Source organism: Urocitellus parryii, chromosome 3 (genome assembly GCF_045843805.1).
Source record: "Urocitellus parryii isolate mUroPar1 chromosome 3, mUroPar1.hap1, whole genome shotgun sequence".
Taxonomy (NCBI): domain Eukaryota; kingdom Metazoa; phylum Chordata; class Mammalia; order Rodentia; family Sciuridae; genus Urocitellus; species Urocitellus parryii.
In genome coordinates this window covers 154,492,511-154,513,973 of record NC_135533.1, presented here as the reverse complement: position 1 = coordinate 154,513,973, position 21,463 = coordinate 154,492,511, and the positions used below count along the sequence as shown (strand labels likewise).

The 21,463-nt window shown below is 41.0% G+C and overlaps 2 protein-coding genes across 7 annotated transcripts in view; both read left to right on the top strand.

Annotated features, from left to right (window-relative positions):
- Positions 1-3,332: 3,332 nt before the first annotated feature.
- On the top strand, positions 3,333-6,171 carry LOC113199544 (D-dopachrome decarboxylase-like). Its single transcript, XM_026412553.2, has 3 exons — positions 3,333-3,440; positions 3,771-3,946; positions 6,099-6,171. Exons 1-3 carry the CDS (start codon positions 3,333-3,335, stop codon positions 6,169-6,171), a joined length of 357 nt encoding a protein of 118 aa, XP_026268338.1.
- Positions 6,172-8,600: 2,429 nt separating this feature from the next.
- Positions 8,601-21,463, top strand: part of Cabin1 (calcineurin binding protein 1) — a 138,790-nt gene continuing 125,927 nt past the window's right edge. For all 6 annotated transcript variants that reach the window (XM_026412506.2, XM_077796147.1, XM_077796146.1 and 3 more), the window contains exons 1-5: positions 8,601-8,643; positions 8,776-9,009; positions 18,178-18,252; positions 18,726-18,818; positions 20,893-21,006. In XM_026412506.2, coding sequence (XP_026268291.2) covers positions 18,250-18,252; positions 18,726-18,818; positions 20,893-21,006 — 210 coding nt within the window. In that variant the 5' untranslated portion in view covers positions 8,601-8,643; positions 8,776-9,009; positions 18,178-18,249. The remainder of the gene's footprint in view (positions 8,644-8,775; positions 9,010-18,177; positions 18,253-18,725; positions 18,819-20,892; positions 21,007-21,463) is intronic.

The following is a 21,463-nucleotide window of genomic DNA, read 5'->3' as shown; positions in this document are numbered from 1 at the left end:
AAAGGAAACAAGAGTGTAACATTAAAGCATTACATATGTGTGCTGCTGCTGAATTTTCCAGGTAAACCAAACCCATCCAGAAGATAGTCTTCTCTAGATATTCCATGAAGGGTGTGCAAAGGTCATGGCAGGCACACATAGGGAAGATCTTTAATATTATTTGTTTGAGCCCTTTAAAGAGCGTGAAGAGAGAGCCTACAGAATGGGAGAAAATCTTTGCCACCTGCTCCTCAGATAGAGCATTAATATCCAGGATATACAAAGAACTCAAAAAACTTAACACCAAACCAAACAAACAACAATGGGCAAAGGAACTAAACACTTTTTCAAAAGAAGAACTATGAAAGGTCAACAAGTATATGAAAAAATGTTCAATATCTCTAGCAACTAGATAAATGCAAATTAAAATTACAATGATATTTCATCTAACACTAGTTAGAATAGCAATTATCAAGAATATAAGTAGCAATAAATGTTGGTGAGGATGTGGGGAAAAGGGCACATTCATCCATTGTTGGTGGGACTGAAAATTGGTGCAGCCACTCTGGAAAGCAGTATGGAGACTTGGAGACTAGAGATGCCTCAAAAATCTCAGAGTGGAACCACCATTTCACCCAGTTATCCCATTTCTCAATATATATCCAAATGATTTTAAATCAGCATGCTGCAGGGACACAAACATATCAATGTTTACAGCAGCACAATTCACAAGAGCTAAGCTATGGAGCCAACCTTGGTGACTTTCGACAGATGAACGGATAAAGAAAATGTGGTATATATATCACAATTAGGTTGACCATAAAGAATAACTTTATGACATTTGGTGGTAAATGGGTGGTTCAGGAGACTATCATGCTAAGTGAAAGAAGCCAATCCCCCCAAACCAAAAGTCAAACATTTTCTCTGACATGTGGAAGCTGACCCACAATAAGTTGGGAGGGGACGGAGAATAGAAGTTCAGTGGAGTAGACATGTGGAGTGAATGGAACAGAAGGGAATGTGTAAAGGAAAGACAGTGGAGTGCATCTGACATAACTTTCCTATGTACATATATGAATATACCACAGTGACTCTCACCATCGTGTACATTCACAAGAAATTAATTTAAAAAAAATAATTATGGGTAAATAATAGAAAAATCAATGAGGGAAAGGGAGTAGGGGTAGAGGAGGGAAGGGAAAGGAAAGGTACTAGGGACTGACTGAATTAGAATAAAATATATTCCATGTTTTTATAATTATGTCAAAATCAACTCTATCATTGTATAACTAAAGAAAATACATGCATTAAAATTTAAAAAGGGACAACAAAAAATTGGAGAAACATAGGCCAAGGAATACAGTAAGGGTTTGCTTGAAGAGGAAATTGGCCATAAATAGATGCAAACAGGTTTACCCTCAGTCACCAGCAAGTAAGTACCCATGAGTCCAAGATGCACATACCACTTTTACCATGTGCATATATTTTTGAAATCCGTATTTTTAGCATTTCCTTAGTTCATGGCACATTGTGGGCCCTGTGTGTATGAGGGAACATGACACGAGCATGCTTATACCCTATTGCAGATAGGATACCACCTTTCTGGAGGACCATTTGACATTAAGTAGATTTCCTCACTGCCCCTAAAATATAAGTCATTGCACTTAGCACTGAAAATCTTCCCCTATTCCTAAAAGCCTCCCTGACTCATAACTGCATTCATTTCAGAGGCCTGTCTCATGCTGTTTCCTCCCCACCTTCTCTGTCAGATATCATCCTGTTCTTTTGGCATTTGGCACCATGTTGCTTCTCCAGAGAGACATCCCTCACCTCCCTATCCCCAGGCAAGGACAGCTAACTCTCTGAGGTCTTCAGCTCCAATGTTTCCCTCCTTCAGTCCTGGCAGGGAGCAAGCTTCTTGCCCCCTAGGCTATAGCACGTGCCACAAGTATTGGTTGACCCTGCATAGAGATGTCTGATCAGGGATGGCCTTGATCTCTTAGGTCTCTGGCTTTCTGAGGAGTCATTATCTGTTTTCCATAGGCAGGTTGCAAGGCTGTTTCATGAACTTCCTTGCAGGGAGGGAAGTCCCTGGTTTTGGAAGTCCTGTTCATGGCCCTGAAGGTACTGCTAAGCAGACTTGCTTTCTCTTGCCTACTCCTAATCCTGACCATTGTCTTCTCTGTTTTCAACTCTGGATCCAAGACTTGTCACCTGTTCTTGCCATTTCCTCCAGATTGTCATATACCTAACTGACTTATATCCCAGACCCTCTGATAATCTGGTGTCTAATAAACTGTTGAAGGGACAGGAAAGGTCAAGACAGAGGCCCACCCCATCCCCGGACTTTCCATGGAGAGTACTTTATTATGCACACTTATATAGTAATTTATATGCATAATTGAAATTGCAACTATACACCCACATAATTTTAATTGTATTTGAAATTTCCTATTAAAATTACTTTCCAACACTGATAATCATTTTGAACCAACCCACTGATTTGAGTTATAATATCTATCCTTTGCTACCCCCTAGTGGAATGTGGCTCAGCATTAGGAGTAAGAGTCTATAAAAGGCAGATGTCTATGGGGACCAGGCAGGGATGGTATAACCTAGTTTCTTTCCCAGCCCCATCGCACCTGCTTGTGTCACCTTGTCTCAGATTTCCATACTGAATGTGAAGATATGTGACTTTGAAAAGGTAACAACTCGTTTTAAAAAAATGTCAAACCTCCGTGACACTGGAGATTATGGTCAACTTATGATAGATCTCTACAGGTAGGGGTGTGTGTGTGTGTGTGTGTGTGTGTGTGTGTGTGTGTGTTTTAGTTTTTTAGTTGTAGTTGAACACAATATCTATTTATTTTTATGTGGTGCTGGGGATCGAACCCAGGGCCTCGCACGTGCTAGGGGAGCACTCTACCGCTGAGCCACAACCCCGCGGTCTGTGTGTGTGTGTGTGTGTGTGTGTGTGTGTGTTTTGAGACCCCTCTCTAAGTACAGGGTTAGGAACCGTGATCCTATGCACCTGAACCGGAAAGTCCCAGGAAAGAGAAAACCACCATCAGCCTGTGGCAGCAGGTGGGCGTGTCCTTGACGTAGCTGGAGTTCTTGCAGCGTGCTGGGCTACCTGACTTACAGGAATCAACCTGCTCACCTGTATGTGTCGGCTGAGACAGGAATTTAAGTAGAATGGGCAGCCAATCCGGGATCGATGAATCTCTGGCCAGCCAACGATGAGCCTAGTTGCTGTGACGCCTCGTCCCTGCTCTCTATTTTATTTACCCTGGAGAAGTTCGAACTCCACTCAGCGCATCTTTCCGCCTCTTGATCTCCTTCTCCTGAGGAACATGCCCACGATTGAGCTGGACACCAACTTGCCGTTCAATCGCGTGCCCGTGGGTCTGGAGAAGCGGCTCTGCGCGACCGCTGCCACCATTCTGGGCAAACCTGAGAACGTGAGCGAGGGTTGGAGCAGGTTCGAGGGAAGGTTGGCAGACTAGGGGTCAGGGTCTGTCCACTCTTCGCCTCCTCACAGTGATTACGACTCTTCTCCTCAGGGACCCTTCATTGCCTGCCAACCTCTGACCTACCATGCCCATGAACCCGTGGGTCCCTCTTCTCATTGTCGCTTTTTTCCTTCTTTGTTCCTTACCCCGACAAGAATCCAGGCCCTTGCCTAGAGTACTAACCCCAAACACTCTCCGCATCTCGGCTTTCGAACGCCCAGGTCCCCAGCTCTAGTCCAGTTGCCTCAGATTCAGGTGAAACTTCCGTGTCCCCTGTAGCGTGTGAACGTGACGGTGCGAGCCGGTCTTACCATGGCGCTGTGTGGATCTACAGAGCCCTGTGCCCAGCTGATTGTCTCCTCCATTGGCGTGGTGGGCACTGCAGAGGAGAACCGCGGCCACAGCGCCAGTTTCTTCGAGTTCCTTACCAAGGAGCTGGCCCTAGGCCAGGACAGGTGTGTTGTGGTAATGAAAGAACCCATTTAGAACTGCTTGCAACCTGAGGCAGTGATAGGGGCCCTGCATAAAGAGGGGGGAAATTACATTCCTTGCCTTGCCCAGGAGTCCTGAGCCTCTTCACCCCTCCTTCCTGTTGGTGGGTCTGTGTTCACCGTGATGGTAAGATGGGATGAATTTCTGGGTATGCAGTGGTTCTTGCTGTTGATCAATCAAATTCAGAAATTGTTAAAAAAAAAATGTTATTTGTAATCCTAAGAATTGAAACTGGGAAGACAGCTTTGAACCAGTTTTCTGAGGCAGGCAGGGAAAGTTGAATTTTATATGGGCAAGCTATGTTCCATGTTTACAGAGCAGTAAAAATTCCTTTGTAGGAATCTTCTTTGAGAGAGAACAGGTATGTCTGAATAGTTAGAAGATAAAGAAAGAAAATGCATATTTAGTAAAAAATATCCATAAAATGAATCCAATAATCTCTTTTTTTAAAATTTATTTTTCAGTTGTAGTGGGACACAATACCTTTATTTATTTATTTTTATGTGGTGCTGAGGATCGAACCCAGGGCCTCGATGAGCTATAACCCCAGCCCCCCCAATAATCTCTTAATATGCATTTTAAATCTCTGGACACAGTGGAATTTTCCTGTGGTTCAGGGTTCAGATCATTTCAGATATCCACAATCAAAGGGTGGAGGCAACCTAACTTCCAATTTTTGATAATGACTTCAAAAGTACACAAGTCCTGCTTCCTTTAATGAACTACTGAAACCATTTTGGAAAGCTCTTGTTGTTCATTACATTGTGCTTTATTTTCACACTGTGAGACCTCAGAAGGCATGGATGCTAGGACCACAGTGTTTCCATCTGTCCACTTGGAAGTCTTTTAACTACTCCTTAGGAGGCACTGCAACGGTCATTGAGATGGCCTATACCCTGCACCTGCCTTGGCACCAGGCAAAGTAGGAGGACATTATTACCTTGAAGAAGTCAGGGAGTCTGATTCTCTTAGAAAAAAAGTATTTTCTAGGCTGATCAGAAGAAAATCTGGGTATGTCCTAAGACTATGGAACATCAGCCCCACCAGGTCCCAAGTAAAATTGGGGGAGGTGTGATAGAGTAGTGAAAAGAGCACTGATCTAGATGTCTAGACACCCTGTTTTGGGTCCCTCAAAGGTGAGGGATCCAAGACAAAACTGGAAATGAACCATCTCCACTTTCTAGCCTCCTCTTCTGTGAGCAGAAAGGGGAAGGTTAAATGACCTTTCTTCCCCACAAGAAGGCCCTACCACCCAAACCTGGAACACTGTGATAAGGTTAAGATTTCCTGCTGAGTGAAAAATATTCCCAAGCCAAGTCTATGTCTGTGAGGAACTAAGGGCATGAGAAACTTGAAAGGACCTTCCAAAATGAAGCCCTTGTTGACTCAGGGAGGCTGGTGAGGAACAGCTGCTCCTGGTGGGTGTTTAAATTCTCAAACTGGGGAGAGAGAATAACTCTAACAATAAATTATGCATTAATGCCTACCGTGTGCCAGGAACTCAACACATATGATCCCATTTCATCTGTACAAGCCCTGACCCCTTAGTGAAGACCTGCCATCCCATGAGATAGATGACTGCATTTTGCTGACTTGGCAGATGGGGAAACTGAGGCTGTCACCTGCTGCCAACCACCCATCCCCTGTCAACCTGTCTCCATCCCTGATGCTGTTCACCAAGAATTTCCTGTCATCTCTGTGAAAGGGGCACATTCAGTTATTCCACAGACTTTATGGTCACCCTGTGCCTGACCCTGAGTCAGACTTTGAGAAAAGAGAAGTGCCTGATGCCTTGAGCATACCCCATGCAGCCTGCATTTAGGAGGGAAGACTGTCCCTCTGAGCCCACAGACTGGCAGACTCAAATGAGCACATAGCATACCCACTAAGGCCATGGTATTGTGTCTCTCTTGGGTGGGCCATGCTGATGTGCAGCCATCGTCTTGTACTTGATAGTCCCATTATCCTGTTTGAGACCAGGAGAAGATCATTAACTTGGATGAGCAGGCTGGTAAATACTTCATGGACTGATGAGGGAGCACCTGGTAGGTGTCTTGCAAAGTGAATTTTTTTTTTTTGCCAAGAAGCTGACATCCTTTTCTCTGTTTCCCAAAGGATAATTATCCGCTTTTACCCCTTGGAGCCCTGGCAAATTGGCAAGGATGGGACAGTTGTGACATTTTTATGATTGGTACTAAGGATCTAGAGCACCTGCAAGCTTGCTGTCCCTTCCATGAAATCATCCTGGCAGCCAAGGCCTAGTGGATACCAGCTTTGGAAACCCTTCATACAAAAATGCTGCTGACCTCACAATCCTTCTCTTCTCCATGTCATGCCAAATAAATGAAGAGGTCATTCAAACATGAGTTCTTTACCTCCCTACTTCCCTCCCTGGCAACCCTTGGCTTCCCTAGGCAGGTGATTTGTTTTATAAGGAGGGGTACTTAGGGAACATGGAGGTAGGATGTTTCCTGTCTTCAGGGCTGCTGTTTAAAATATTTACAGTGCTGAAATCTGTGGGTGGGTGTCTCAGCCTCCAGGTTCTCTTCTCTATACCCATGTGCAAATAAGTGGAGACATGGATGCAGCTAATTTGTCCTGAAACTTCCAGTATACTCTGCCGATATCCTGAGGTTCTTGTTCTCTGCTTGGGGTAGCCTGGGCTGTTCCCTGTCCACCAAAGCCCTGTTCAGTTGGGGGACAGGGCTGGCTGGACTTCTGAAAGCTTCTCTAGTCATTCTAAAAAGGTGACACTCTCTATTAAGGTCTGGCTAAGAATTAGCTGAAGGAATGCACTTTGTGAATCATGTCCCAACATGCCAACTGGAAATTCAATATCTGCCACTGGAAACTGAATGAATGTCCCTTTCCCCCATCAACATACCATGTTATGCCTTTGCATTTCAGAGTGTGTACAGGCAAGTAGAGAAACCCAAAGGAAGTCTCCATCTAAGTAGCTTTCCAGATGTTCCATGCACTGGTGGATGCTATTTCCCTGAACAGTTAAATGTTTGGTGATCCTTTTGTGAAATATCAAATTGAAACTTATTCTGTGCAGTCTACATGTTAGTAAGGGGGGAATATGACTGCCCTTGCTGTATTTGTACCTAAACACTGCTGAAGCCTCTCATTTAAAACTACATCTTGCAGTTCCTTCCCCTGGCTTGTCCCAGTTGTTTCTGCATACCTTTCTTCTGCCAAGGTGTTTCATGGGTGTACCTTTTCCCAGAGTGGCTCAAGGATTTTTTTGTGGGCTGAATGTGAATGAATAGTTGCAGTGCCTGAAGATGGAATTGGGGTCTAACTCTCAGCAGGATCATAACATGGCCATATCAGTCTCCAATATTAAACATTAACACCACTATGTAAGAGTGATATCATCTGCTGGCTTTTGTGGACTGGTCCTGCCCCACATTGGCCCTGACCTTTGCCTCCTGGTAACACTGTGCTGCCCTGTAGTGTTTTTTTATCTTTGGACCCTGGTCATGCAGCTCCCTGCTGCTGTAACTGCCCTTCCCACCCTTTATCTAAGGGTGGGAATGCATCTTTCAAAATACAACTTTCGGTTGAGAGGTGGATCAAAGATGCATATTACCCATACAACTTTGAAACCACCCGTTTCAGCTCTGCCCACTCACCTCACACCTCCACCCGCTGCATGGCAGGCTACACTTAAAGTCAAAGATTGATGACTCAATAATTTTCGTTCCTCCCAGAATATCAGTCGAGCTTTTTTATATTGAACTGACTCTGAGTTATTCAGCACGGTTTTATTGTCCTTGGTTTTAAAAGTTATATATTATTTTTTGTCTTTAAATAAGGTCAAAAAGAAGCCCACAACATTCATTCTTATTTAAATCATCCTTGCCAGACCCTATGAATTTGACCACAGTGTGAAGCACTTCCCTAAAACGCTTTATTATTAATATCCAAGAGTGTAACGTCTCCTAATCTGAGGCCCCTGTTAGAAACTCTTCAACTCTGGACCGTTTTATCAGCTCCAATTCGGACACTGTCCTTTCCTGTTCGCTCCCACCCCCAACCCCGTTCATTTCACGGGTCTTGTTATTCCCTCCCCAACTCCGCCCCATGTTTCAATAATTTGTGCCTTTGGAGCGTCTTTTTTTTTTTTTTTTAATTTTCGGAAAAAATGGGAATGCTTTGCCACCCTTATTTCGGTCTAAGTGTTCCCTAAGTTTCCACTGCCTTAAGAGCGCCTATCCAGGCTCAAAACAAGAATACGCAGTCCCTTATTTAGCCACTGCTCAGTACTACAAGTGAATACTAAAATACTATTAAAAGTAGAGTTATAATATTTACAACACATAATCACACACTCTTACAAGTGCTACAAGTACTACGATTACTACAAGTGAAGGAGTCCGACCGCGAGCTGGCGCTCTGACCTCCTGAAGTTCAAGGACTAAGAGATACGCTCCAAAACCAACCAGCTCCTCTTTCGGGTCTTAGACGCTGAACCCGCGGATTGGAGCGGCGCCTTCTACTGGGCCTCAGTGAGCTGGGCCGGCGAGCGGCGCGTGCGCCAACGTTGATTGGTTGGCAGGGCCGGCAACCGAGCCAATGGGAGTTCGTCTTGTTGTCAGGCGCGCTGCCGGCCGGCACGGGGGTCGGCGGAGGAGCTGTTGCCTGGAGACATCTGGTGAGTTTCTGGGCAGCAGGTTGGGGGGGCGGTCCTGGTGTAGAGGTGCCGCTCTCGTGAGCCAGAGGCCTGGCCACAGAGGCTGCTGGCGCGAGGTGGAGTCACTTGAAGACTCTTTTCTTCCATTCCCAGAGCCACAGTTGGGGAAACCGAGGCCGGGAAGCTGAAAGAAAGAGACAGGGTTCACTGTCTGCCCCGCGGGCCTCCTCACAGCCCTCGCCAGTTCTCTGAGGTGATGGCTTCTGGCGTCGGGAGTCACAGTGACAACAGTAGGAGCCACCATTGATTCTGCGTCTGCTGGGTGCAAAGCCTGGAGCTAACCCTTTCCTCTCGTCCTTTCACTCACCTTCACAATAGCTCTGCGAGGTGAGTGCTCTTGTTAGTGCTATTTACAAGGGTGGACATTGAGGCCGAGGGAAGGTGAAATGATGTGCTTAAAGTCACCTAATTGGTCAGCATGTCTCCAACTGAGAATTTTGACCATCCCGCTGCACTGCCCCTCGGAGGAGTCGGATCCGGATTAGACAGACCTCACCCAACAGTCCCAGATGTCTGCACAGTTGACTTCTGGGGCCACCATCATTCTTCAGTACCTGGGTTATTACAGTTCATAAGTGGGATATTCGGATTTCGTGCGGCTAAGATTCCTTCTGTGTGATTCATTACTGTGATTAGAAGTGGAATGGCCTTAGAACTGTCTTATCCAGAGGTTAGCAAACATTTTATAAATAAGATTGTATTATTATATGTTGTAAATATCATAACTCTACTTTTAATAGTATTTTAGGCTTTGGGGGCCATACTGCAACTCTGTTGTAGTTTGGATACAGTCAAAGACAATACATAAGAGTGGCTGTGTTTTACAGAAATTTTATTTATGAATACTGGATTTGAATTTTGTAGACTTTTTATGTAATTTTCATGTGCAAAGAAAGCAGCTGACTGAATAGCTTGCAGAATCCTTATCTAATCCACAGTAGAGGAGACAAAGTAGAGGAAACACAGTAGAGGAGACTTAGGGGCATCTATGCCAAGCCAGTCACACAGGTAGGTCTTGCCACAACTGAGCTTAAGACTTCAGCTTCTAGACATCTGGGCCAGAACAGACCAGGAAATGCTACTGCTTATGGCTCTGGATCAGGATGCTGAGTTGCTCAAAGTGCTGTTTGTTATTAAGTGTTATTAGGCCATGGAATCTATTCCCTAAAATATACTCATGGAAACTATAAAGAGTTTGAATACTTGTGAGCTTAAAATGCTGTTCTGGGAAAAATGCAACTGCTGGGCTGAGAATCTGAGAAATTACTACAGGTTGAACACCACTAATCTTAAAAATCTGAAATACTCCAAAATCTGAAACCCAGTGCAGTCATGACTCCACAAGTGGAAAATTCCACACCATAGAACTTTGTTTCATGTATCTAATTATTAAACATATTGTATAAAATTATCTTCAGGCTATGTGTATGAGATGTATATGAAAAAAATGAATTTTGTGTTTAGACTTACATCTTTAGATATCTTGTTTAGATATACAAGATATCTCATGTATATGCAAATATTCCAAAATCAAAGGAAATCTGAAATCCAAAACAGTTCTGGTAACTTGTATTTTCTTCCTCATCTTCTATTATAGCTGGGTTTTGTTTATTTGGTTTTGGTCCTAGATATTGAGTCAGGGGTGCTTTACCACTGACCTACACCCTCAGCCCTTTTTATTTTTTATTCTGAGAAGGTCTCACTAAATGTCCAAGGCTGGCCTCAAACTTGCAAACTTGCAATCCTCTTGGTCTCCTGAGTACTGGGATTACAGGTATGCACTACTGCAACTGGATTTTTTTTTTTTTAAAGCTCCTTTGGGGGTTCATGGCGAATAAAAATACATCATCATCCTCAGGATGATAAATGTGTAATATCAAATGGTTATTTCTTTTAAGTTTTTGTATTTTAAATGAATTTTAAATTTAGAGCAATAATCAGAACACCCTTATGTCTCGCATCCCGATTTCCCCTGATGCTTATGTTTTTTTTTAATTTTTTTTTTTGTTGTTAATGAACTTATATTTTATTCATTTATTTATATGTGGTGCTGAGAATTGAACCCAGTGCCTCATATAAAGCCCTCTACCACTGAACCACAACCTCAGTTCCTGATGTTTATGTTTATAGTACAATTATCAAGAACAAGAAACCAACTTTGATATAATGTTAACTAGACTACAGATACGATTCAAGTTTCACCAGTTTTTCTGCCAGGCTTTGTTTTCATTCAAGATTCTGACCAAGATCCTGTGTTGCATTTAGTTATTTCTCCTAAGTATCCTATAGTCCATAACATTTCCTCTGTCCTTTCTTGGCCTTGATACATTTGTTTGTTTTTTGCTGGGACTGAACCCAGGACCTCATGTCATGTTAGGCAAGCACTCTACCACTGAGCCATATCCTTGGTCCCTTGGCCTTGATATTTTTAAAGAATACTGATCAGATATTTACTTTGAGGCGTGCTGGGGATTGAACTGATTCAGTTATTTTGTCTAATGTCCCTCAATTTAGGTTTGTTCTGTGTTTTTCAGAATTGAAGTCAGGATATGCATTTTTGGCTAAAATATCAGAAACATTTGTTTTTGTGTCTTATGTGAATCTCAATAAAGGAGTCCAAGATATTGATATATCTTATTATATGTGATATTTACCTTGATCACTTGGTTTAGTTGGTGTCTGCCATGTTTCTATGCTAAAGTTATTACCTTTTCTAGTTAATAATTCTCTTGAGAGAGATAATTTGAGAAGATACAAATTTTGATTTTCCTCAAATTCGTGCCCACTGACTTTAGCATTCATTTGTGAATCTTTTGGTGTTTGTCTAAATGTGATTAATTAGCTATTCTTTTTTTCCTGCTACATTTATGAATTGAAAAATCTATAATGAAAGAGCTATCTATTCTCTTTTAAAAATTTATTTGATTACTTTTATCATAATGTACCATAGATATTAATTTTATTCTCTGAGTTATGATCCATTATTATTATTTTATTGCTTACTGCTTCTGCCTTGGCTATTTAAGATCTGAAGGAGATCTTAAAACTTCTATCTCCTATCAATGGGCCTTCATTATTTTTTTTTTTTTTGGGGGGGGGGTACTGGGTATTGAACCCAGGGGCACTCAACTACTGAGCCACATCCCGGGCCCTATTTTGTATTTTATTAAGAGTCAGAATCTCACTGAGTGGCTTTGAACTCTACTTTTTTAATATTTATCTTTTAATTGTAGTTGGACACAATATCTTTATTTTATTTATTTTTATGTGGTCCTGAGGATCGAACCCAGGGCCTCGAACATGCTAGGAGAATGCTCTACTGCTGAGCCACAGACCCAGTCCCCGGCTGGGACTCTTGATCCTCCTGCCTCAGCCTCCCAAGCCACTGGGATTACAGGTGTGCACCACCACTCCTAGTTTGTTGTTGTTTTTTTGAGCTCTCATTTTATAAAGTCACCAAAAGGTGTTCTAGCCTCATTTTGTTTTGTTTTGTTCCTCAGCCATAACCATGAAATCTTTTTGTCTTTAGTCTAACAGTATCCAGTCAAGATACTGTTTTCCAGTTACTTAGATTAGTTATTTTCTTTCTTACTCTCTTCTGTTTTGTTAAGTTAATTAGAGTACAGTTAGGTTCATTGTTAATGTTTATATTCCTTATTAGGTTTCCCCTACATCATAGTTGATTTTAATTACTTATTTTTGGGGTCTGAACCATGAATGGTTCTGAAAGTTTGAGCTATGCACAAAAGTGTCTTTCTCCTCATCTTACCACACTGTGCTCACTGTCCTCTTTTTCTTCTTCTCTTTTTTCCAACCTCTTTTCTACCTACCTATATAGCACACTTTAGTATATAAATTATTCTTGAGTTTCAATTTGCACATATAGTTGTGTATTTTCTTATATCTTCTTTCTTCTATGAAGGGCAGCATGCTATACAATTTTGGTTTTTTCCCACTTAACAGTGTGTTTTGAAAATCATCCTATATTTATTCATGGAAGCCTTCCTCAGTGCTATTTTTTCTTTTTCTTTTTGGCAGTGCTGAGGATTGATCTTGGAGCTTCATGCATGCTAGGCATGTGCTGTATGACTGAACTCCAGCTCTTCCTTAGTAATTTTTAAAAACAGCTTTATTGCCCCCACTTGCTGTCAACCACCATTCTACTTTGTTTCTATGATTTTGACTGTACTCTGACTACTTCATACAGGTGGAATTATATAGTTTTTGTCTTTCTGGAATGTCTCCAAAGTTCCCCCATGTTATAACGTATGTCAGAATTACTTTCATTTTTGGGGATGAATAATATTTCATTTTGTGTATATACCACATTTCTTTTAGCTGTTAGTCTGCTGATAGACACTGGTTCTTTTGGCTATTGCAAATAATACTATGTCCCTCAATTTTTTTAATATTTATTTTTTATTTATAGGTGGATACAATCTTTATTTTATTATTATTGTTTTTAATGTGGTGCTGAGGATCGAACCCAGTGCCTCATGCATGCTAGGCAAGTGCTCTGCCTCTGAGTCACAACCCCAGCTTATGTCCCTCAATTTTTAAGAACCATTTATAATGTTATGGATATTAGTCCCTTGTCTACAGTAAATGTAATAAGTATTTTCTCCCAGTTTATCAATTGTCTTTTTCCTGATTTTTGTTACATACAAATTTAAAAATTGTTTATGTAGCTAAACTTTCTTTTTGGTACTGGGGATTGAACCCAGTGACACTTTCACACTGAGCTACATCCCCTGCCCTTTTTATTTTGAGACAGGGTCTCACTAAGTTGCTTAGGGCCTCGCTGAGTAGCTGAGGCTGGCCTCAAACTTGCCATCCTCCTGTTTCCTCTTCTAGAGTCACTGGGATTATAGGTGTGTGTCACAGCACCTGGTTTATACAATCTAATTGATTAATATTTTACTATCTTTGAATTTCAAATCATACTGAGAAAGGCTTTTCGTATACTAATATTAAAGAGAAGTTTGCCCATGTATCCTTTGGTGTTAGTATGGTTTCAATCCCCCCGCACCATTAGATCCCTAATTCATTTGTAACTTATTCTTACGTACAGTAGAAAGACTCATATATGGGTCTTGCTTTTTTTTTTTTTTTTTTTTTTAATAACCTGCTTTCTCAGAAACTAACCAGTGTCTTACAAGAATTACATTAACCTCTTCTGAGGATATACCTACCACAAGGTTCTACCGTCTCTCAGTGTTGCTGTACTGAGAACCTTTTGGAGACACACTTGAACCAAATCCAAGTCATAACAAATGAGTGCTTGAGTCTTAATTCTTAACCTAGTCTCTGTCTATGCATACAGCAGTACGATGGGTCAAATTATTAAGGTTTTATATGTTTTAATATCTGGGAGGTTTAATCCCCTCTTAGAGTTTTTTACTTTCCACTGTTTTCCTAGGTAGTCTCAAATTTTTGTTTTTTTCCCTATGAATTTCATTATCAACTTGCCTGTTATCTTACTGGTATTTTTTGGGGGGTTATATTGAGTTTATACATTAACTTGGGGAGAGCTGATGTCTTTATATTGTTGAGTCCTACCCAAGCACAAGGAGTATATTGTTATTGAGCAACACATAGCCTCCTACCTAATAGTTGCTCTCACTTTCAAACCACTCTCAAAAGGTACATCTGACCTTTTGAGAGTGGTTTGAGAGGCCTGTGACTAGGTGTGAATGTCATTTGTTGACAGGGGAACAGAGACAGGCTGGTTGACTAGTTTCATTTGGCTAAAAGTTGAGAGTTTCCAAGAACATGGCATGACACAGTGAATCCCAGGTGAGCTCCTTACCAGTGTAGTCAGGCCATTGTCCCCATTTTATGCACAAGACGTGCACACAAAGACTGGTGAAGGATCAGGGTCTCAAACATCTTGAGATAGAACCTAGTTATGCTTTAAAATCTTCCCATTCCAAATCCAGTGCCCTTTCAAATTTTCTTCTTAAAATTTTAGGTATAGGCAGGACAGTCAATTTTTATAATAAGGTAGTGGTGGAAAAAAATTAACCAATGGATAGTTATTGAGTACCTGTTTGAAAGTGAGAGCAACTGTTAGGTAGGAGGCTGTGTGTTGCTCAATAACAACAAAGGTTTTCTGGGATTCAGTACACAGAGCCCAATGGATGAGTGTGAGAGAACAGCCATGTGGGATCCAGCAGTGCCTGGACTCTGCCTGCTGGGAGTCATCAAGGAGGCTTGTGCGGCTGGTCTGCACCTTGGGCTGTGCCCCTCTTTGAGGATGTTCAGAATCTAGTAGATACTTTATGGGGAGTAGTGTCTTTGAAATATGTTCACATTTCATCCTAATTGGAAATTTTCTATTCCATAATTGCTAATTCAGGCTTTTTCCCCCCAATTGTGGTAAAAAAATATAACAAAATTTACCATTTTTAACCATTTTTCACATGTACAGTTCAGTGGCATTAAATATATTCACATTGTGTGCAATTATTACCACCATCTATTTCCAGAACTCTTTTCATTTTGCAAAACTGAAATTCTGTCCACATTAAATACTAACTCTATTGCCATTCCCCTAGGGTTGGCAAACACCATTCTTCTTTCTGTCTCTGTGAATTTGTCTATTCTAGAATCAGACACTATTTTTTCTTTTATGTCTGATATTGATTGTGATGTTGGGACTTGAAAACCTAGGGCCTTGTGCATGCTAGGCAAGTGCTGTACCACTGAGCCACATCTCTAAACCTGTGACTAGCTTATTTTACTTTTTTTTTTTTTTATATTTTTAGCTGTAGATGGACACAATATCTTTATTTTATTTATTTATTTTTATGTGGTGCTGAGGGTCGGTGTGAGAGCCTCACACGTGCTAGGTGAGCACTCTACCACTGAGCCACAATCCCAGCCCATAGCGTATTTTACTTAACATAATATTTTCAAGGTTCATTCTTCTTGTAGTAGGTGTCAGAATTCAATTCCTTTTTAAGAATAAATAATATTCCATTGTTAGTATATATCATATTTTGTTTAGCCATTCATATGTTGATGGACACTTGGTTTACTTCCACATTTTGGCTATGGTACTATGCAAATAACTCAAGTCCCTGCTTTCAGTTCTTTTGGGTATATACCAAAAAGTGGGATTGCTGCATTACATGTTAATTCTATGTTTAATTTTTTGAGGAGTTACCATACTCTTTTCCATATCACATACACCAGCAGTGCACCTGGGCTCCAATTTCTCTGTATTTTTTCAAATACTTGTTATTTTCTGGTTTTGTTTTGATAATAGTCTGGATATAGCCTTGTAATGCTGTGTTTTCTACTTTTATCTTTTTTTTTCCCCATGGTAGTCACGATGATCATCATGGCATAGCTTATGGTAAAGCAGCAGTTTTAATCAGCAGCATTCTTAATTCTTAATGTAGAACTAACCTAGCTATTAGCCTTTGAAAGGTTAGTGTCCTTTGTCTGCAAAAAAGACATACTTCCTTCCTTGCAGGAACCCCTGGAGAAGTCATAGCTGTGGCGCAAGCCAGTACTAGAAGTTATTGCTATAAGCACTGTTGATGGTGGTGGTTTTCTTTTATAAAAGTGGAGGGCTGGAGTTGTGGCTTAGCGGTAGAGTGCTCCCCTAGCACATGTGAGGCCCTGAGTTCGATCCTCAGCACCACATAAATAAAATAAAATAAAGGTATTGTGTCCATCTACAACTAAAAAATAAATATTTAAATTTAAAAAAGTGGAGTACATTAAGAGCTTTTTTCAAGGTGGAATTCACCAATTATGCGGTTCTTCTATTTAAAGTTATCCAATTCAATGTGCTTTTTTAAAAAATAGTTTTTTAGATGTTGATGGACTTTTATTTTATTCAGTTATTTATATGTGGTGCTGAAAATCGAACCCAGTGCTCCACACATTAGGCAAGTGCTCTACCACTGAGCTACAACCCCAGCTTTTCAATGTGCTTTTTAGTGTATTAACAGAATTGTAATCATCACCATAAATCAATTTTAGAATATTTTCATCACTCCAGAAAAATAATCCTGAACCCATTAGTAGGCAGTTCATCTTGGTCTGAAACTGGGTAATTAATAAAGAGTTTTATTTTGGCTACAGTTCTGGAGACTGAGAAGTCTAAGATTGGGCAGCTACGTATGGTGAGGGCCTTATCCTGCATCAACACATGTTGGAGAGTGAAAGGGCAAGCACTTGTGTCAAAGAGACAAAACAAAGAGGGCAGCCACACTTTCTAACACCTCAAACCAGAAGCAGAAAAGGGAACTCACTCCCTACTCCTGCTAGAAAGGTGTTAATTTTTCTTAAGGACTTAATCACCTCTTAAAGGCCCTATCTCCTCTTAAACTGTTAAATTAGGGACCAAATTTCAATATGAATTATGGAGGGAATAAATAATATTCAAACTATAGCACTCCCCAGTTGTCCTATCCCTTAGCCAACTAATCTACTTTACCAGTTCTGGGCATTTCATGTTGTGACATATATCAGAATTTTATTCTTATGACTGAATAATAGTCAGCTTTGTGTTTTGTGACCAAAGTAACTGTCAAGAACAACTTAGAAGAGGAAAGGTTTATTTGGCTCATGGTTAGGAGGTTCAGTTTTTGGTCATCTAACTCCATTGCTCTGGGCCTGAGGTGAGGCAGAACATCGTGGTGGAAGGACATAGTAACCTGGAAGCCGAGAGAGTCAAGGGACAAAATTCAAATCCCAAAGACATGCCCCTTTCCTCCAGCCACACCCTAACTGCCTACATTACCATTTAGTTAGTCCATTCAAATTATTAATTCATCAAATGGATGAAATCATAATTAGGTTATGGTTCTCATGATCTGATCATTTTACTTCTTGTATCAACAGAGAAACTTTTGGGGGACACCTGATATCCCTATCATAACAACTCCCTTGTGTGGAAATGACATTTTATTTGTTCACTCATCAGTTGGTGGACATTGGGTTATTAACCTTTTAGCTGTTATGAATAATACTTCTATGAACATTCACGAGCAAGTTTTGATGTGAACCTGTTTTTATTTCTCTTGAGTAGATACATAGGAGTGGCATTTATAGATTGTATGCTAACTCTGTTTAACATTTTGAGAACTGCCAGTGTCTTTTCTACAGAATATGCACTACTTTATTTTTCTTCTTTTCAAATATTTTAAAAAATATTTATCCTTTAGTTTTAAGTGGACACAACATCTTTATTTTACATTTATATGGTGCTGAGGATCATACCCAGTGCCCCAAGCATGCTAGGCGAGCACTCTACCACTGAGCCACAACCCCAGCCCCAGGAGATGCATTATTTTACATGCCCAGCAACAATGTGTGTGGTTCTAATTTCTCCACATCCTTGCCAATCAGGTTTCATACTGGTTTGCCTACTTCTAATTATCCCCCTCCTATGTTTCTAAAACCTAGATGAACCCCTAGAACTATAACATTTTTGGCTCTTCCTGGGCCCTCTCACAGTTTGTTGTGTTTTCTCTCTAGATTTGTGGATAGTCATAGCCTCTGCCAGTGATGGGAAGTTATACCTTGTGTTGGTTCTGAATCTCCCTGAATATGGTAAGGAATAAGGCCTGTGTTGCTGGCACCAGTTTTTAATAACTCTTGGGGGTGAGATCCATTTTCCTGATAGACTCTGAAGGCTCAGACTGCGGGGCAGACTCCTCCTAGGAGGGCCTTGGTGCATTTGAGGGTGTGGATGCTTGACTGGTTATTGAAGTTGCTTACAGAGTCACTGTTGTTGGAAAATCACAGTGAATATGTTTTGTTGGAATTGTTATTCTGATACCTGGGTCTTCCACTATGTTGAGCTGATGCTGGGGTGTCCTATCCTCTGTTCCTTTTGCAATACACAGTACCCAGGCAGGGCTTCCCATGTAGACTGGCATGTTCCAATCCTTATTTTCTTCCTAGATGGTCCGTTGTTTATAACTTATTACCTCTGTAGTTTTTCAAGGTAGAATATATTATATGCTGGTGCAGAATGTATTCATCTGAAAGCAACACTTCTCTTCCTCTAAACTTGTTTCTAGATTCGAATTGCAGCCTTAAATGCTAGCTCCACAGTTGAGGATGATCATGAAGGAAATTTTAAAAGTCACAAAACCCAGACGAAGGAGGCTCAGGTATGTAATCCAAGATCATCTTCCTCTGCTTCTTGTTTCTATAAATGGAACCTCATTTTAAATGCATTCAGACATCTCCTTAATGAGATTTTAGGAGGAAATTCCATTTTTGAACATGGCTAGCTCTCCATCTCTTGTTAAATCTGTTTTACTTGGGTATTCTGTGAGTGTATATGAAATCCCATTCAGCACCAGGGCCACTTATCTATCCACCTGTGCTCTACCCTAATTTAACAAGGTTTGGTTTTGTCTTTGTTTTCCTTGGGACATATGTCCCCTGCCTTCTTTTATGGGAAAAACCAGGACAGTTCCAGAGCCCTCTCAGAAATCTACTAGTCAGCTGTCTCTGGTTGGCAAGGGATGTCAGTGGGTAGACTGGGAGTGTTGGAGGAGACTCTCACTTTTTTAGGCATCGATCAGGCTAGTACAGATTGTTTGGTAGAAAGCAGTGGAGGGCTAGGGGTGTGGCTTAGTGGTAGAATATATGCTAGTATGTGTGAGGCCCTGGGTTCAATCCCCAACACACACACACATACACACACACAAAAAAAAAGTGCAGTTAAGCAGTGAAGGAAACTATTTATGCCAAATTATTTTTTCTCACAACAATTATCTGACCTCAGATGTCTGGACTGGACTGTTTTTTGTCTATATCATCCAATTCTCCGGATACCAACCAGGTATCCCGCAATATAGTCAATTCTAATGCTAACTACTCTGAATTAGGGTGAGACTTCACAAGTTTAATGGCTCAGTCCTGCTAGACTTCCCTCACATCAGATGCCAGTTGCAAGTACCAGTATAGGTTGGCTATAAAGTCAAAAATTCTTATCCCCTGCCTGTTTTAGGTTCAGTAATTTGCTAGTGTGGCTTACAGAACTCAGGAAAGCACTTTAATTACATTTATCAGTTTATTAGAAATTATGTAATTCAGGAAGAGCCAGATGGAAGAGATGAGCATAGACATAGGGGGTGGTGGGTACACAGAGCTTCCACACCCTCTCTGGGTGTGCCACCCTTCTAGCACCAACTCAGAAATTCTCCAAGCCCCATCCATTACATAAGTGTGATAGGTTAAAACTCTGGTGATCAACTGAATCTCAAGATTCTCTTAGAGGTGGGCTGGGGAAACTGAAAGTTTCAACTTTCTAATCATGATTGGTTCCACTGGCCACCAGCCTAGTCCTGCAGCTATCTAGTGAACCCCAACAACCTATAACCTCATGAACATAAACTCAAATATGGTTGAAAGGGTCTTGTTATGAATAATAAAAGGTATTCATATTATCCCTGTCACCCAGGAAATACCAAGGGTTTTGTTTATTTGGTTTTTTTAAATATTTTTTTTAACTGTCAATGAACCTTTATTTTATTTATATATATATGCATTGCTAAGGATCAAACCCAGTGCCTCACACATACTAGGCAAGCACTCTGTCACTGAGCCACAACCCCAGTCCTATTTATTTGTTTTTATTTTTATTTATTTATTTATTTTTGGTGATGGTTCAGAGAAGACTTTATTTATGGATTTATTTTATAGTGCTAGGGAATGAACCCAAGGACTCTTGCCATACTAGGCAAGCACACACTCTTGCACTTACAAGGATTTCAGAAGTTTCAGTTCAGAAATCAGGGACAAAGACTAAATATGTCTTTCTTTTAGTGTGATACATAGTCTCTTTAATTCTCTGGGTTACTCAGGGCCCTGTGTCCACTTTTCCAGTTTTACCCAGAAAGGGCCACTGGGCCTATATCTTGGCATGTCTGATTCTGTGTCCCAGCTTTCTGTGTTGTCTTTGCCATTGCTTAGATTCGGTAATGTTTCCATTACTCATGTCTCCTTGTTGGGAAGGGGTGCTCATAAGGAGTTTTTCTCCATTGATTAGTGCCTGGGAGATTGTAGTTCTACTGTTTTTGTTGTTGTTGCTGTTTGTTTGTTTGTTTTAACACTAGAGAGTGCAGCTGCTGACAATGAACATGGACATAATTATAACTTCCTTTATACACATTTTTGGTTTAAGAAAGACAAACCTTTGTGTTTTATGACAACATCTCCTGTCTTGGTTTTTAGGAAGCAGAGGCTTTTGCCTTATATCACAAAGCTCTGGATCTGCAGAAACATGACCGATTTGAGGAGTCTGCCAAAGCCTACCATGAGCTTCTGGAGGCACGCCTGCTGCGGGAGGTAAGGAACTTGCAGGCTAGGCAGTGAGCTATGGTGGGTAGCACCTGGACTGTGAAGCTGGATGTTACCTTTGTGTTCTCATTTCTTGTCCTTGAAAACAGTATTACACCTATGAGCCCCCCATTTTCTCCACCTGTAGAGTACCTGCTTCTTTGGATTGTTGTGAGGGTTGAGTGATTCCAGTTCAAGTACCCATTATTATTTCACAGCCACTCTCTCTCTGCCCAGTAGGTGGGGGTATTATTCCCATTTACAAATGTGAAAACTTGTGGCTTAGTGAGGTTTCAATGGCTCAGAGCCACTCATGTAAATGAAGTATTAGGGTAGGATTCGATCCCAGCTTTTCTGATACATAATGATCCTTTGGGCAGCATATATTGGCAGATGCCATTTGGATGATAGACCATGAGTCTGTGTGAGAACATTATGGACTTTTTTTTGAGATGGAGTTTCACTA

Excerpts from the sequence above, each read along its gene's own strand:
- LOC113199544 (XM_026412553.2), top strand. The coding sequence starts at position 3,333 with ATGCCCACGATTGAGCTGGACACCAACTTGCCGTTCAATCGCGTGCCC. Across the intron at positions 3,441-3,770 it reads TTCTGGGCAAACCTGAGAAC|CGTGTGAACGTGACGGTGCG; the intron begins GTGAGCGAGGGT and ends TGTCCCCTGTAG. Across the intron at positions 3,947-6,098 it reads CTGGCCCTAGGCCAGGACAG|GATAATTATCCGCTTTTACC; the intron begins GTGTGTTGTGGT and ends TGTTTCCCAAAG.